The sequence below is a fragment of the Pongo abelii genome, chromosome 8, assembly GCF_028885655.2.
Source record: "Pongo abelii isolate AG06213 chromosome 8, NHGRI_mPonAbe1-v2.0_pri, whole genome shotgun sequence".
Classification (NCBI taxonomy): Eukaryota; Metazoa; Chordata; class Mammalia; order Primates; family Hominidae; genus Pongo; species Pongo abelii.
The window spans coordinates 83,290,745-83,309,279 of NC_071993.2; the positions used below are offsets into that span (position 1 = coordinate 83,290,745).

Genomic DNA, 18,535 nt, shown 5'->3' on the forward strand with positions numbered 1-18,535 from the left:
ACAATACAGTTATAAAATAGGCAAAAGACTTGAGCAGATATTTCAGCAAAGAGGAGATAAGAATGGCAAAAAAAGCCAGTGAAAATATATTCAACATTATTATTCATTAGGGGAATGCAAAGTAACACTACAATGAGTTGTCTCTACACAACTATTATAACAAGTGAAATTTTGTAAAAAATGATGATAATACAAATGCTAGTGAGGATGTGGAGATGTCTCATACATTACTGGTGGAAATGTGAACGGTGCAGCCATTCTGGAAAATGGTTTAGCAGTTTTTTATTTAGCATACGACCTAGCAATTGCATTCATCAGTATTCATCCCACAGAAATAAAAACTTATGCTCACACAAAACCTATACACAAATGTTTACAGAAGTGTTTTTCATAATATTAATAGCAAAATACTGGAAACTACTCAAATATCCTTCAGTGGGTGAATGGATAAACTCTGATACATCCATGCAATAAAAATTTAATTCAGCAATAATAAGGAATGAACTATTGATACGTTCAACACCATGGATGAAATTCAAGAGCATTATGCTTAGTAAAAAAACAAAAAAACAAACAAAGTCAATCTCAAAACATTACATACTTACGTTCCCATTAATATAACAGTCTCACAATAAAAAAACTCTAGAGATGGAGAACAGATTAATGGTTGGGGATTGGGGGTGCAAATATGAAGAGGTAGTATGAGAGGATTCTTTTGTGATAGTGGAACAATTCTATGTCTAGATTGTGGGATTTTTTTTAATCCTATGACTTTGATAAAATATTTGCCATAAAAGCTAGTCAAAAGTTTTAAAATCACCTTTGTGCAATAGAAACATGAAAGTGTTTAAAGATACAGTGTTGCTTTAATTCCATTTAGGTACCATTTTTTATGTTTACTTAAAGGGAATGGTACTGATTCTATCAGCAAGCAATGATTGTAGTATACAAAAATGGATGTTTTCATGGAAATAACAAGAGCAGAGATACACTCATGACAGTGATTACAGGCGTTATTTGATATGATTCCTTTTCTCTCTTTTCCTATTAGCAAAATACGGTCTGTACTACTTGCTGCATTTTCTCCAACTTTTCCACAGTCTGAGATTTTATAAGTAAAGTTTGGGGCTGCATAGTACCATGTGGCAACGTCTTTCTCCCATCACTGCCCTTGTTTGGAGGGACTTTCCAGGACAATGACTTTTCCTCTGCTGTATCTGAATTACTGTTGATATCAACTTATTTTCTTGAAAGGTCTTCCAGTTTCCCTCAGATTTAGGCATTCAACTAGGTAATTCCAACATGGCTGACTGTTCTTTATCCCCTTTAGAAGGAGCATCTTTTGGAAGCCTGTGAGCCTTGGTGTGCCCTGGGGGTGGAGGTCAAGAGCTGAAGGGTACCCTGCCAGGTGGGGTCTTTGTATGTCTTTCTGGTATAGGCGCCTGCCTATTATTTAAGAGAAGCATGACACTGAACTTTTTTAAATTTAGAACTGAGAAAATGGAAGAAACTGAGGAAAAGCAGGCTGTTAAAAAAGCAGGTCAGTGATAAAATAAGACTTCGGCACAGACCACCCTAGGTGCAAATGCAACTGTCAAGACATCAGAAAACTAACTTCTCCATGCCTGTTACCTCGTCTGTAAAATAATTAGGATAATTATAGCATCTGCCTCATCAGTTGTTGTGGGGATTACATGAGAAAATGTGTTTTAAGCCACCCAGCCCTGTGCCCGCCACATATGAGGGCCACGATACACGTTGATTCCCATTTCTTTTGAGTTTCTACCCTATTTTTTAGCTGCCAGGGCAATTTGATGAGAAATGGCTTGCAATGAAGAGGACTGATTGCTAGGCGTGAACAGGGTTAATTAACTTTTCCCAAGAAATTTGTACCTGAAAAGAATGTATTTTGATTAAGCCTTTCTAGATGGAGTCATTTTGCAATATACTAAGGTAAGTCAGCTTTTTTTTTTTGTTTTTTGTTTTTTGTTTTTTCTGAGAAGGAGTCTTGCTCTGTCGCCCAGGCTGGAGTACAGTGGCGCGATCTCGGCTCACTGCCACCTCTGCCTCCCAGGTTCAAGCGACTCTTCTGCCTCAGTCTCCCAAGTAGCTGGGACTACAGGCGTGCGCCACCACACCCAGCCAATTTTTGTATTTTTAATAGAGACGGGGTTTTACCATATTGGCCAGGCTGGTCTCGAACTCCTGACCTCGTGATCCGCCCGCCTTGGCCCCCCAAAGCGCTGGGATTACAGGCATGAGCCACCCCTCCCCCACCCCAGGCCGGGAAGTCAGTTTTATGCCAAGTAAATGATCACCCATCTCTTGGATGTGTTCTCGGAGTAGACACCTGTACTTGACTTTTCACTACCCTCTCTTTCTGATATCAAAGACTAGGGCCTTGGTAACTCTATTTTCAAAGATACTGCTGTGGGAATGGCTTAAACAAATGAGGTTGCCAGTGATAATATTCCTCGTAAAAACATTGGATTCCACTATTTTCTGGAGTCTCTGGGGGATTCACAGAGCACCAGGCAAGGCTTTGACTTCAAGAGAATACAAGCAAGTGAGGAAGAGTAGAAATATCCACTGGACTGGAATTCACCTAGGAATCTTGGCTGGAGGGTAATTCATCAGGAAACTGAAGACGGTTTCCTGGAAGAAACTGAGGGACCGAGAAGTGTGTTTGCTTTTAGAATTTTTTCACGCATCCCGTTTTTGGGGGGATAAGCCAAAGAAGTATCCCTTGTAATAGGATGGACTCTCTTTTCCCAGTCCTTCAGTATCTCAGGAACACATTACCTGAGAACTGGTGAGGCCAAGAATGACATTGTTTCCATCTTTGTATCCCCAGCTCTCCCCACACAGCCTACTCAATAAAGGTTTATTAAATGAATATATTCATTCCTCTGGGTAGCTGAACACAGTTGTGTCTTTATTCCCCAGTGATCTCTTTACAGGCTAGGAGTGATGGGTTTTGTAAGGCATACTGATGTTAGCAGGCTGACTGAAAGCTCCCTGATGGCAGGGACCCGGTTGTTTGCTTTCGCTGTCACCTCCGTAGAGCTTGGCAAGGCACCTGGCATCTTGTCGCTCTATAAGCATTTATGCGAATGCATGAAAACTACCCCTGGTTCTGTCCTCAGAACTCACGGTCAGCCTGGAAGAGAGAGAAGTTTCTGTGAGGAGGCATGGGCTGTCTTGGTTTGGAAGACCAAGACAGCCCATGGAGGCCACAGTCAATTTCACCTCCTCACTCAGCCATTTGCAGGAGGTTGTAAATCACCTCGGGACCCGGGTCGGGGTCAGCGGTGCGTCCCTACGCCCCCCGGGGGGACCCCTCCCGCCAAGTCGCGGAGGAAGGTAACCCAGAATGGAGGAGCCAGCCAGCACGTGCAGCCGCCCAGGGAGGAGGAGGCTGGGCTAACGCAGCCCTTAGTCAGCAGCTGGGCTCGGTTTTGAAACAAAAGCCAATGTCCTCCCTCGGAGTCCGCGGCCGGTCAGCTCCTAGGGGGAAGAAAGCCATGCTGCCCAGCCGGTTAGTGGCCCAACTTACTTTTCCAGAGCCTGGGACAAAGGGCCAGCAAAGGCACGGGAGTGGGTGGGATGTTGGGGATGGGGTACGGGGACACAGATGGCCCAGACTCTCCCCTCCCGGCAGCGCGGGGAAAGGGCCGGGGTCTCCCATGCTCTGTGTCGGTTTGTCCCGGGCGATCCGCCTCCGTGCCCGGGCCCGTCGGGTCTGCGTAGAGCCGAGGCACCTTTGCCACCCGTGTCCCGGAGCACAGACACACCAGGCCCCGGTTTCATGAATGAAATCCAATCGTGTGGATATAAATAGCCGCGAAGGCTGCTAACGTCACAGTGCGAGCGGCGGCCGCCACGGCGGCGGAGCGAGGTGCCGGGTGCTGCGTTCCGCCTGGCTGCCCCGCCTGGGAGCGGGGTGGGGGCAGGCGAAGGGGAGGGCTGCGGGTGGAAAGGGGCGAGCCCCTCTCGCCCGGGACTGGGAAGAGCGACCACGGCGCCGGGCGAGGCGGCTGGGCGAGGCAGTGCCATGCTGCCTTTGTGCAAAGTTGGGCGGCGGGCGGCGCGCCGCGCGCAGGGGCCCCGCACACCCGCGACCGCGCGCAGCCGTGGCTGCTGCTGAGTGGCGGGGGCCCCCCCGCTCCCCCCGGCCCTTGAAGGCGGAGAGAGCTCGCGTCTCGCTCGGCTTCAGGGTAGGTTCTGTGTCGTGAGTGCTCTATGCTATGAAACTTCTCCGAGCAGCCGCTGCGGAGCCCCAACCGCCCCGGCCCCAGCGGGTGGCAAGTGGGGGCCCTGGGCCGTGCCACGCGGCCAGCAGCGCCCCGAGAGAGAGTTGTGGGACCGAGCCGCTAGGGGGGCCTCCCTCGCCTCTCCGAGAGGCCGGGAACCCTCCCATCAGAGGCGAGCACAAGAGATTTCTAGGAGCGCCCGCACAGCCGCACCCCTAACTTGGAGCTGAGAAAATGTACAACAGGCACCCTTGGCAGGCTGTCTGCGCCAGGGAGGGGGTGGTGCCGCGCCGACGAGAAGGCGCTTCCCCTTCGAAGGCCAGTGTGGGGAGGCCGGGCGGGGACCGGAGGACCTGGACAGGGGAATACGCTAGCCCCTTTGGCGCTTGCACCCTCTTGAGAGTTGACTGGCCAGCCCACAGTCGCTCCCCTCCCCTCCCCCGCAACCCCGTGTCTATGGAGTCTGTTGTGAGTTGCTGTGACAACAGGAGGAGCTGCCATGAGGGGCTTGCAGAGCACCTTACCTTGTCTGTGTGTGCTCAGCTTTGGGGAAAACAACCAAGGGGTGATGTGCAGACAGGAGAATCCAGCCCTCTGCCCCCCGAAAAGAAGTGGAAGGCAACTATGTAGAAATATATCATTAGATCCTACTGTTAGCTGCACCGTTTCCATCCCCAGCAGTATCAAACATCTCAACTGAGGAGCAATGTCAATATTTAGACTTGGACAAGCCAGAAAGTTAGAAGGGAGCGCCAAGCACAGGGTTTTGACTTGGCTTTGCACGTTAGCACACAAGCTGTGCCTTTGGAGCTGACTGTACACAATTGCTGGGGGCAAAAATCCATGAAGGTTAATATATACACAGAGGCACCCAGATCTAGGAAAATCTAGGAAGTTAAGACCAGAAGAGTCGCCCTGACTTTGAACTTCCCCATCCTGTGCTGTTCACTGAGCCTTGTTGAACTCCAGCCAGACGCTCAGCTTGAGATTTCACTGGTTTGGGGCTCCCCCACCCCCAACCGCTGCTGTGGTGTACGTTCTACACTAACATACTCTAAACAGAAAAAAAAAAAAAAAATACCGTTATCAGTGGTTTCATCTTTGTATAAGCCCTCTGACGAGCAGCAGATAGTAAATAGTCAATAGGCTGTTTGTTTGGTCTTAGCAAGCCTTAGACCTTTTTAGACATACTCTGGTAAGTTTGTTTACAAACCGTATTTAGAAATTTGGAACTACGTTTCATTTCCAGTAACCTTGTAGATGCCTAAGAGAGTCACTGGTTGCTAGAAAATAAACACAAGCTCTTTTCAGTATAAATAATGTCCGCATTCTGCTCCACAGGTGGAGTGGGCAGTAAATTATTATATTAAACACGGTTTCCTCTGAGATTCCTGAATCATATTTGGACATATTAATGGGGAAAAGGTTTAACCAGTTGATCCTAGTGCAGAAGGCTTTGGAAAATCATTAGGAAGCAAGAATATCATAGTCAATATACTAATTTTGCCCATTATTATTTTCCCAGAGTTTGAAGGTAGTGTAAAATTTTTTAAGTGCATAACGCAGGCTGTATGATCACACAGGTGGAAATAGAAACACATGTAACAGTTTGATGTTATTGGCTCAATAATACAAATTATAAGCTATACAAATACAACAGGAAAAAACAAAATTGTTTGGTCTTTTAATTATGATTATATTGTCTAAAAATGCTATTTTGAATAGGATGACCACATCTATGACTTCTGTATTGTAAAATGCCTGTAAGATTTTCATTGTTATCTATCGGTTTGTGGCCAAATGTTTTTAGGGTTTTGTTTTGTTTTGTTTTGTTTGTTTTTTTGGTATCGTCCCAAGAGCTCAAAAATATATTTTCACAAATCCTGCAAAATGTTAACCTAGCTATTTCAGGATGTATTTGACCCAAAGAAATGCCACATTAACACTGGCACTTAGCAAAAGTAAAGCAGATTCTTCCCTTTCTCGGGGGGAAAAAAGAAAACAACATATGTTGAAAATTTTAGTGGCTCCCCAAGTACTCCTGGCAGGCAATAGAATTTATAAAGTATTTCTCTCTTTTATGTAGGTAAGTCCAGCTGTGAGCAGAGTGTTCTGTTCTTCACTTCCAGCAAGCCAGGTCAGTGTCTTTGTGCAAACCCATGACTATAGATTGGTAACATTCTGTGTCTAATTTTGAGCATGCATTTCAGAACAGGTTTCTTAATCATTTGTCTTTTAAAAATTTTGTCTTTGACTTTTTTATGACTCAGTTATGAATGTCATAAGTTCAATGATTATTAAAATTATTGCTTACTCTGGGAGTACAATGGTACAAATATGGGCCTCAAACCAGTTTGTCCTTCATACGACTTTTTATTTTTCACTTTAAGCATCAGAATGGTGCCCACGGTTGAGAATACTGGGGATCTGGATGCTTGATAATTGAGGGTTTACTTCTATCCTAATCTTAGCACTCTGGGGCTGGAAGAAACTTGATATAATAATAATTGACTTATTGAGCATGAATCACGGTTCAGGTAATGTGCTGCATTCTTTATATTAATATTCTTATTCTGCTTCAGAAAGAAAAAAAAAATCTCTGGGAGGTGAAACCACTGTCTTGAGTCCCAAACTATAGGTGAGGAGTTGGAAGTTTAGAGACATTAGATAATATGTTCAATTCTTACTTCTATTAAATGGCACAAATAGGATTTTTAAAAAAGTTTTTGTCTTACTCTAAGACCTAAACTCTCTAGTTGAAAAATTGTTTTCCAGTAGGGAAACTGAAGACAAAGAAGGTTAAGTGACTCGTCTAAGATAACTTGGTAATTACTAGCACATATAACAACAACGGCCCAGCTGTTGCAAAATAATAAATTCTATTCTCTTAAGTAAATTGGTGAAATTGTAAGTATTCATGTGTACTTTCTGGCATGACACTGTCAAAGATATAAGAAAGTTTTTATTGTGGGGTCTCTGGCCTTGAAGATTTTATGGAAGATTTAAAAGGCAAGATGTTAAACATTCAGGTATGCAACAATAGAGAATAAATCAAGATTATACTTGCCAGAAAGCTGAATTGGGGATCAATGGTACATTTATGAGAAGTTCAGCATTTTCCACTCTGTGGAATTACTTTGCAATTCCATATATGCATGAAAAAAATTTCCAAGCACATTTTTTTGTCTGGATAGATGATTAATCGGTGAGAGTTTGGGAAAGGACAGAATGTAGAATTCCAACCCAACAAGGAGAGATGATGTAGTCATCCAGAACCGCTAAACTGCAGTATCTCAAACTCAAAGATGTTATTGCTTCACAAGCATGGTAACCTAAGATTGTGAGCTGTTCGAATCTGCACAGCATCTTTGAGAAAGCATAATTTGGCATGACATTTAAAAGTACTGGATTTTTCCTGGAACCTCAGTTTGTCTGAAAGGCACCACATAGATGGATTTGGATACATAATATATAAATCCTAACCAAAGTCCTGATAACAACCAAATATTAAGCAAGACTTTTTCAGATTTTGTCTGAATTAACAGCCTTCTCTCTTCTGTTCCCCTACTTCCCTTCTCCCCTCTTTCTTTTTATAGAGTAATTTGTAACAGTTGTTAATCCTTCTTAGCTAATTTTATATAAAGGGGTACTAAAAAATGAAATGGGGAACAAATTATTAAAGCAAACCTTAGGATATCATCTTTTTTAATGTACTGATAACCCCCACTCAAGCTAATAGCTCTAAAATCTTAATTAGTGAAGATATTTTTTAAGCATTTAAAGGGATATTATAAGCTGTCCTATAACACGTCTGACCTGTAAAAGTTGTTATATAGTGGATCATTACAAAATAGGTCACATTCTATAACAGCACTATTATTATTGGGAAGATCCCATTACAGGCCAAGACCTCATCAACATGATTAGTTGTGATAATGGTATATAATAAAAATATCAATAAAGCAACCATAAATCTATAAAGCACTAAAATTATACTTTGAATCATATAATGTTATGAACAAAAGAGATCTAGGAATTAGCATGGTATCTCTAATAATAATCATTTAGCAATCATTTGTTTTCTCTTTTGAACTTCATGAGGCTTTGGTTAGTATGCATGACTTACCTCTTTAAAAATGGCTGGAAACATTTGAAATTCTGCCATTTTTTGCTCAAGAAAACAGAGAAATGTTTAAAACTTTCTCTTGGTCTTCTTTTTAGAAAATAGGCCATTCACGTTTCCCTTTGGCTCCATGTTTTAGGGTTTAAAGAGCATAGGTGATTTGAATGTGGTTCTTTTGTTCCTCTTCTCCGCCAGGCTTCCCACCAACATCACAATACCAAAACAAAACTTGGAGAGGGAGGGAAAAATGAGTTCCAAAAAGTGTGTGTAGACAAGGATGGGAGATGGGCGAGTGTGTGGGCAGCAGGGAGGAGGAAAAGGAAAGGGAAAGCTTTTGAGGGAAGGGTCAAGAGGCAGTCACTCCAGTGGATGGGATATTTACAGATTAGTTATTTGTTAGCAACATAATTTTTTTATTTTTAGTTTGTAAACAAATAGAACCCACTTCCTCCTCTTCCTGGCACCTTTTGTTTCTTGTGCCCATAGGACAGAAATTGGAAAATTGGCAAAAAGACGCCAAAAATAATGGATGTGTGAGTATGACTGCCACTTTTTCCAGATGTCCCAGGACACTCCTGTCTTCAGATACTTTCTTGAGCTCTGTCATCAAATACATCAGCATGCCTCTGATCAGGCTTTATCCACTAAAGAACGAATTAGCAAGTTTTACAGAGAAAGCGATGCCAGTAGGTCTAGAAGAAAGCAATTACATGTCTCCACTCTGCACCTAAGTTTACTTATTGCGTAGACACAGGTTAATGGCAAGTTCCCAGCGTTAATGAGGCTATGATCTCAGGTTCCATCTCTCTGTGGAGAAATTTCCTTTGAATTGGTACCCAACTGTAGACCAAACCCCTAATGATTGCTGTGATAACAATAAACTAGCGTTTACGCCCCTACTAGATGCCAAACACGTTAACTAAATTACAGCTAATATTCATTATCAATTCCAATTTTACAGAGGCAAGAAATGGAACTCAGAGATTTTAAAGAACTACTAGGAAACAGAGCTTGGATTTGCACCCAACACTGTCTAAGAACTTGAATATATATTTGCTCTAAACAACCCCCCCCCAAAAAACAACACTTTAAACCATTTCATTCCAGGTTACTCTTGCAGATGTTGGAGTATAGAAGTTATTCTTCTGGGTTTGTTTCTACTTTGTAAATTTCGTATTTAAATTTGAACTACACAACATTTTTGCCTGGATAAATTGGCTAACTCCTTAGGTCATTTTAAATGTATTTTGATGGAAGTTGTCACAATCTTAAACAGTTGAGTCATAGAGAGTTGAATCATGGAGCCAGGAATGTCCTTATTAAGGATACTTAGCCCAACCTCATGTGGATGGAAAACACTGGCACCCAGAGAAACAACGTAACTTGACTACTCTCATAGTTAATAAGTGACACAGTCTGAACTGAACCCAGGCTTCCAAGTCCAAGCCAGAGCCCAGTTCCATTACATAACACTGCCTGAAAAGTGCCAAGTCTTCTAAATCTTCCAATGTAGCCTGAAATACAACTAGCAAGTATGATATACATCTGAAACCCAAGGTACATCCAGAAATGCTGATAAAAGAATTCCAGTCGTGTAAAGGTATGGTGGGTACTAGGAGAAACCTCACTTATCTTCAGTGGTGCTGAGATAAAATAGTCTTTTTCTCTTATTCAAAACATAACACCCTTCTAAGCTGTCTTTGTTACATAAACCCTTCCAAGCTGTCTTTCTTAAGTGATCTGTTCCATGCTTTTTCATTTTGACCAAACTCTGGCATTTCATTAACTATGCAACTTAGGTGAAATATGACCTTACTTTCCTCAACTGTAAAATGGGAACAGTATCCCCTCCCCTCTCAGAGGGTTATGAGGATGTTATAAAATCCTCATGCATGTAAAGCACATAGTAGGTGCTCAATAAGGGTTAGCTCTCTTCTTAGCCTTCCTAGAGTATCTCGAAAGAAAGCGTTTTAACATATTAGGCAGTTGTATCATTTTTGTCTCTAAATTTACTGGAGTCATTTGAATTCTGATATTGTAAGGAATGGTTATAGGAACCTTTTTTTCTTGAACACAACAGGCCGAGTGGTCTCTCTGGGTTCCAGTGGCCCAGTCTCCATTACACTTGTTTTCTTCACACTCTGAGGTTGCCAAAGTTTACTTGCATTGAATTATTTTATTGCCTTAGTTTCTGCTGCAAACTAACACCAAGCTTCTCTTGCAGATTTGTGGCTCTCATTTTCTTCCAGACACTGTTCCTAAGTAGCTAACATGTTTTCTACATGGAACTTTGTATCTCAAAGCCACTATTTCCAGCCAGATAACTAAGAAATATTTCCAGAGAATATTATTGCCAGTAGAAAATTTTTGCTTTCAATTTTGAAACGTGAGACTTTCCTACCTTCATTTCAATTCACTGTAGTATTGAGTATTTGAGGTATGCTGCTCCTGTTTTTTCTTTTTGTCTCATGTTGCTGACTGATATATTGATAGGAAAAGCATAAACACCACAATTTCCCCATTTCATCTGCAGCACTTGATAACTACCCTGGCCTAAATTACATCGCTGGGAAGTGTTTTGTGCACTCCTCTCCCCAGCTGCCACATTTTGTCATGTGGCACTTGCTGCCCTGCTTTGGACTTTTGGAACCGAGTTCTTGCCAACACGTCCAATTCATCACATATGCGGAGGAAAGCTAAGGCTTTGATTTTTTTTTTAAATACTTGTACCTGTTCTTCCTTTTTTAGTAATAATCCAAGTGGCCTAGAATAGACTATATTATCCTGGTGGTGCAATTTCACTTTTAGCATTTGGTAAATGCATATTGCAAGATGGATGTCCTTCTTCAAATTTAGAAGTAGCAAGTATATGTCTTTCCCAGTGCTATGAAGTGGCTGAACTGGGTCTAGGTGCTGAGAACTCACCCGCTGCTATATTGTCCTTAACCATCTACTAATCTCAAATTGATTATATGTAAGTTTTTATTTTTACCAAGGAATTAATTGCTTTTAGAGCTGTGCTCAAGCTTTCATGTGCATACAACAAAAATGGGCATCTTGTTAAAGTGCAGATTCTGATTCAGTAATTCTGGGATGGGGCCTGAGATTATGCATTTCTAACAAGCTCCCCATTGATGCCAGTGCTGCTGGTTTGTGCACCACACTTTGAGTCATGAGGTTCTAAAGAATAGTGGTTACTATATCTTATGCTGAAATTCATGCTTAATAGGCCATAACCAGACCACCTTATTTTATTTACTTGTTTCTTAAATCATAAAAGAGTCATGGAATCTTAAACATAGGAGGGATGTAGGCGGTGATGACCTGGTAAATCAACCAGCTCTCCTGGAAAAAAGTAAAATGCATGTATGTGCACACACAAATTGACATAAATTTTAATGACATAAAGAATATGTAGTACACACTTTACAAATAATAATAAACTCTATAATACTTGTTATTATAAATTCAATATAGCCAGTTGGGTCTCACAGAATGCCTTTGTTGTTTTTTGCAGAACTCTTCTATTCATAGGCCAACCTATGTTGCAGTTGATTAAGGGGTGCAGCTCCCATGTAAATGCTCTCAGGTATTTTCCTTTATGTTAATCAGTAAGACAAAAGTGAAACATCAAAGACATACGTCAGAACTCTACTCATTCATCCATGATGTGAATCACTTCCTTGCTGAACCAGATGATAAATTTTAATACTGAAAGAATATTTTTCAAATGTACTGTTCATATTTTAACACCTACACATATAGCACACTTTAAAGTTTAATCTCCATTATTAACACTGTTATTTTCTTAGATCTAGAACAATAAAGCAAGCCCTGATTGGTAGTGGCTGCTGATTTCTGTGGTGTAAACACGCCCACCGTGGCCAATTTCAAGCTACTGATGTGGCTGAGCACAGAGTTGGAAAGAGATGATGCAGTGTCACACCATTATATTGTACTTTCACCATATAGATAAAATTGGCATGAATAGCCTGAAAATATAGTTAATAGTAAACAGAAATAACTAGAAAGTGATGCATTTTGAGTACTTATTATCTTTGTTTTTAGTATAATTTATTTAACTGTAAATTTATATAGTTTAATTTTTAATACTGGCACTAATGGGCCTGCAAAATTCCTAAAAATTTAACAACTAGTTCTTGTGGGCTAGTAGGGGCTGGCTTCTGCACAGATCATATAGATCATCTGGTGTAGTAGTTCCCAACCTTGCTTCACACTGAAATACCTCAAAGAACTTAGAGCCTACAGTTTTAGTAGATCCATGTTAGGGCCCAGGAATCTGAACTAAAAACGTTTTTATTGAAGTATATCTTATATTTAAAAAAAAAATTACAAGTGTATAACAAAAAGTTTTCCTAAATTGAACACACTCACATAACCAGCACCTAAATACAGAAACAGAACATTACCGGCACCCAGAAGCCCTTCTCATGCCCCTATCCAGCCACTACCCAATCAATGTAACCCTTGTCTTGACTTCTAATACCATAAATTAGTTTTGCCTGCTTTTGGACTTTATATAAATGAAATCATATCCTATGTATTCTTTTGTGCCTGGCTTCAATATTATGTTTGTGAGATTCATCCATAATGTATGTAGCAGTAGTTCATTCATTTTTAGTAGTGTATAATATTCCATTGTATAAATAGTCCTCAATGTATTATTTTTTATCCATTTTACTGTTGATGGGTTGTTTCCAGTTGTTGGCTGTTTTGGATAGTGCTGCCAAGAACATTCTTGTACAGATAGCAGTATGCAAAACAAAACAAATCCCCCAGTGAGTCTAATGAGCAGCCAATCTTGACTGCCGTCTCTATATCTTCCCCTCCTCTCTATGTCTCATATAACATGCCCACGGCCATTGATCCTTTCATGTGAATGTACTTTTAAAACATAAGCAATGAAGCCCATGTGCTTCCATTCATTAAAGTATGTTCTCCTGGCTCTTTACAATACACGTTCACCAGCTCTCCGTTTCGTCAAGGTATCTGCATTTGTTCTCTCTAAACAGGGATGAGATTTGGCCTCACTTCAGTAAGCATGGGAGAATAATAGACACAGTGGACCTGGAGCCAAAGGCTAAATTTGGCAGCTGATCATTAAGGCTCCTGGAAAGAGGCTTCAAGTAAAGGAGCTTGTTTCCTTTTGTGTGTATCAAACAAAAGTCAACAATGAACCCTTATATCAGATTCTAATATTCTTTAAACTCTATTTATTTGAAGTAGACCAGGGACTCTCTTCTGTCATGACTACTGAAATCTCTCAAAGTCTCATGACTTGATCTGGAAAGATTAGAGAATGTTTTCCCATGGTCTTGTTCCTGTACCTAGCATTCAACAGGTGTATCCTTGTTGCATTGTTCTATGCTGAGGGGTTATGTAGGTTTTGTGGTTGGGCCTATTGAGGTATTAGTTCCTTTGATATAAGTAAAGGGAGCTGAATAACAAGGAACTCCAAGATGATATATTGATGAGTGGGACATCTGCTCAGGATTGAAAAGAAGGTTCCAGGAGCAGCAAGGCTGTTCCCTACCATATGAAACGCACTTCACATAAAGTTCTTAAGGCACACAGAGAGAAGTTCAAGAGTAGATGTTAATTTCACATAACGAAGGAAGAATGTTTTCTCACACACGAAAATATTTTATTTCCTTGTTTTCCTACCTCCTTGCCCTCTTTTTTGTAAAATTTCTTTATGTCACAAAGAACACATGTTCACTATAGAAGAGATGAAATATATAGATGAGAAAAATGAAAAAAATTAAAATGAATTATAATCCTATCCTATAAAAGATGTTGGCATTAATAGTTTAGTATATCTCTATCTCAATCTTTTTGTGTGTATTTAGGCACATAATTTTTAAGGAGTGATGTTATTTTGTAAATTTTTAAATCTTTTTTAATTTAAAGATTGTTCATGATCATCTTAATATAACAATGAGTGTACTCCTATAACACATTTTTGATGGGCATATATTAGTTTTTCTTTAATCCATCTCCTGTGTTTGGACTTCTAAAGTTATTTTTGTTTCCACAAATAGTGATATGATGATTAACATTCTTTTTTTTTTTTTTTTTTTTGATGGATTCTCACTCTCACCTAGGCTGGAGTGCAATGGTGTGGTCTCAGCTCACTGCAACCTCCGCCTCCTGCCTCAGCCTCCCGACTAGCTTGGACTACAGGCACGTGCCACCACACCCAGCTAATTTTTATATTTTTAGTAGAGACGAGGTTTCACTATGTTGGCCAGGCTGGTCTCAAACTCCTGACCTTGTGATCTGCCTGCCTCGGCCTCTCAAAGTGCTGGGATTACAGGCGTGAGCCACCACGCCCAGCCGATGAACATCCTTTAAATGAAATCTTTTTCTATACATTTATTATTTTTCCAGGAATAAAACCTTAAAATTGGATGAGAGTTATGACATTTTAAAGTCTTTTGCCTTAAAATTTCTAGTCGCACTACAGACTGGTATCATTTTCCACTTCCACAAACAGTGCTTCATCCTGCTTTTTAAAATTGTACAATCTTTCATGTAATAATTTCTACCTAAAGTTGGAAGGTATAGGAACATGCCCTGAAAAATACTAGCTAGAAACTATTCATTGTTATTAGCCAATAACTTCAAATAAAGTAAGAGATCTTAAGAAGTCTGGTTAATTTTCCACCAGCACGTTTGCATTTATGGTCTAACGTTGCTGTGAAAACCTGAAAAAAGTTTCTTCGTTTGCCTGAATCAAAGCATAGCCTAGTCCTAACGAGCATATGATAGTCTCATAAATGTTTACATACAATTGCTTGATTGTCATTGTATCAGAAGACCACAGCAGGTGGTCACGCTGCTGCTTCAGAAGCTAACCTGGTAACATCTTTAGAGAATGCTTTCAATGAGTAACTTAACTACAGAAGGTAGTGGAGACTTTTCTTCATGAATATGGGTTTTTAAACACCCATAGTCTACAGCCTTGATATTAGCTTTCTCAAATGAGCTCTTAGTATATCTCTATCTCAATCTTTTTGTGTGTATTTAGGCACATAATTTTTAAGGAGTGGTGTTATTCTGTAAATTTTTAAATCTTTTTTAAAGATTTATCATGAACATCTTTGCCATCTCTAAAGATTTGACCAATATTTTGATTATTAATTCTTGACAAAGCTTCCCGATCCAGCCCTTAGCTGAGCCCCACCCCCATGAGGATGATAGGGCCTCCAAAATCCATGTGTAGAGTTTCTTGTTTCTTTCTGTCTTTTTTTTTTTTTTTTTTTTACTTTAAGAAAGTATTGAAGTATAACACATAGAGAAATGTATGCAGATCACAAATGTACAGCTTGATGACTTTTTGCAAACTGAACATACCTGTGTAACTGGCACCTAGATCAAGAACCAGTACACCACCAGTGCCCTACTTCTGGTCACCACCCCACTCCACCCTCAGTGTGTTTGAAACACCTCACGTTTTATGTCCAGGGTAAGTCCTTCATTTACAGAATTCTATGTTTGCCTGAACCATTACTTTATATGAGCTAGCTACTGTTAGCTTACATCAAGGTGTCTCCCTTGTCACTGAAAATGTGTAGAAGTCTGCCTAAGTAAAGATTACAACGTTAAATTTGGGCACTGAGTGTACATCAATATTTATGTGTTTGTGATTTCCAGGTACACAAATACATACATGGCATGCATACCAACAAATCTGGAACTACTTTCTTCTTAATGAATGTAAAACTGAATTATGCTATATTGATTTAAGCTTAGAATATCTTTAACTACAATTGATTGCCACAGAATATTTCATGTGCCCTGTTTCCAGTTTTTTAAAATTGCTCATTTCAGTTACCATAAGTATTCCTTTTGAATGTTCAAGATTTCAAAGCCAAGAATTTTTCATCTTCTGTTTGAGATAGAATTGTATGTGTTTGTCCTGAATATCCACAGCTGTCTTTTTATATGGTTCAATTTCTGTGTCTGATACTCAGAAAAACATCATTTTGATTCCTGTGGGGGTTTTTTTATGTGAGAGCTTGAGTCAGAGAAAGAAACAGGTTTAGCAGGCTCTCTATGCTTTATATATACATATAGTTTTGAAAAAACAATTTATGTGTTATCAAAAATCATGTATTATTATTGGGTTGTATAAGTGTACTCTTAGTAGAAGTGACAATCAAGGGTTATACTTAATATACCCATTAGTTTTTTAAAAAGCTAAAACATCTTTCTCATTATAGAAGTAATATGTCTAAGAATATTATTCAGCCATAAAAAGTAATGGAGTAGTGAAAGGTGCTACAATATGGATGAAAATTGAAAATACTATGCTAAGTGAAAGAAGACAGACACAATAGGCCACATATTGCATGATTCCATTTATATGAAGTGTCCAGAATAGGAAAATCTGTAGAGACAGAAAGTAGATTCGTGGTTGCCAGAGCTGGGGAGAACGGGAATAAAGAATGACTGCTAGTGGGTACAAGGTTTCTTTGGGGGATAATGGAAATATTCTGGAATTAGATCGCAGGAATGGTTGCACAACCCTGTGAATATCATAAACACCACTGAATTGTATACTTTAAAAGAATGAGTTGTGTAGCATGTGGATTTTATCTCACTTTTTTTAAAAAAGTAAGACGTGCATTGTAGAAAATTTGGAATCAAAAGAAAAGTAGAAAATGGCAGGAACAAGTTATAGCCTCATTGTCCAGCAACAATTACTGTTGTTTTCTAGCGTATTTCCTTCCAGTTTGTTTTGTTTCTCATGTATTGTTGTTGCAGAGGGAAGACGTCAATGTTGCTTCCTGTTACATGACAGAGATACAGTTATTAAACGTTAAATAGTCACATATTAAAACCAACCCAACCCCCTTAAAAAAGGGTAGGTCCCAAGAAAGATTCATTTATTTGTCGGAGGGTATAATGGATGGGAATGCAAATAAGACAAGCAGAGAATGATGGCTAGCCCTGTAAGAAGGGATGAAGAAGAACCTGAAGGGAAGAGATCCCAGGTCCTGAGAGGCAGAAAGACAGATTTGAGAAGTTCCCATGCAAGTTGAGACTCCAGAGGGAAACATTTCAAAGAGACTTTTTTAGGAGGTTCACTGTAAGATGCATAATAGGTGAGGTAAGCCACGCCTCTCTATTCATAAGCAGCTACATGGTTCACAGCTTTCTAAGAATCAGTTTGTGTTTCTTTCTGCTATGTCACTGTGCTAAGACAGGGCTTCATGTGAATGCATGAGGCCCAATTTTATTTGGGTTACACATACTTATTTACTGTTGTTTCAGTCGAATGTATTTCACATTACTATTCCACACTTTCCCCTCAATAATATCAGCATTTCTCTGGATTATTGCAAACTCATCATAAGCATAACTTCTATGACAATCTTAATAGATAAGACTTACTGATGTTCTCTTGATACCAAGCACAGAGATTGAAATATTTCACAAGCATTATCTAATATAATCTTCACAACAACCCGTGGAAGGAGATAATTATCCCCAGTTCACAGATAAGAAAATAGAGGCTCCGACAGATTAATTTGCCTAAAATCACTTAGCAAGTATCTTAATCATTCCCTCACTTCTCATAGGTTGTTTTCATTTTTTTTCTTAAAGATGTGGTAAATATATTTGCTTTTAAAACATTTCACATTTATAAAATTATTATCTTAGATGGATATATTAGAAAGTATTTTTTAAATTTCCAAGGGTTGAGATTTTTTGTTCATGTTATAGAGCTTTTTCTTTCAATTGTTTCATTTACCTCTTTGCGGCCAGAGAATTTGGTTGACAACAATTTACACTTTGGGGGATTTGGGACCTTATGGCCCAGTATGTGGTCAGCTTTTTAAATGTGCCAAGAACACTTGAAAGAAAGCTGTCTTTTTATAGGTTTAAAAAATGTGGGTTATTTATTAATTTAGCCTTAGTATTTGTTATTCAGACCCTCCATATGTTGTTTATTTTCACTTTCTTAATCTGACATTGGTTTATTCTGATTTTTTGTCCCATATATTTGTTATTGTTGTGAATTTCTCCTTATACTTAAAAAGTTTTCTTCATTTTATTATATGCTTTTTGTTCTATGAAGGTTCATGTTACTTCTACTATGAATTGGCCTTTTGTAACCTTCTAGATTATC

The 18,535-nt window shown here is 39.6% G+C and overlaps 2 protein-coding genes across 13 annotated transcripts in view; one reads left to right on the forward strand and one right to left on the reverse strand.

The window, feature by feature from the left end:
• The window catches only part of RHOBTB1 (Rho related BTB domain containing 1), a 132,570-nt gene that overhangs the window by 53,934 nt on the left and 60,101 nt on the right, over positions 1-18,535 (forward strand). For 2 of the 12 annotated variants that reach the window (XM_054521821.2, NM_001159716.1), the window contains 1 exon segment: positions 6,340-6,390. The gene's annotated coding sequence lies outside the window, so the exon portion shown is untranslated. 12 annotated transcript variants of the gene reach the window in all.
• LOC112135217 (translation initiation factor IF-2) lies at positions 2,915-4,056 on the reverse strand. Its single transcript, XM_024253955.3, has 2 exons — positions 3,557-4,056; positions 2,915-3,160 (listed from the first exon to the last, which is right to left on the reverse strand). The coding sequence occupies exons 1-2, from the start codon at positions 4,054-4,056 to the stop codon at positions 3,106-3,108; spliced, it is 555 nt and encodes a 184-aa protein (XP_024109723.2). The 3' UTR covers positions 2,915-3,105.

Bases quoted from the DNA above. Each gene is read 5' to 3' on its own strand.
- LOC112135217 (XM_024253955.3), bottom strand. From the start codon at position 4,056: ATGGCACTGCCTCGCCCAGCCGCCTCGCCCGGCGCCGTGGTCGCTCTT. The intron at 3,161-3,556 runs GTAAGTTGGGCC...TCTCTCTTCCAG, and splicing joins TTGTCCCAGGCTCTGGAAAA to GCTGACCGTGAGTTCTGAGG.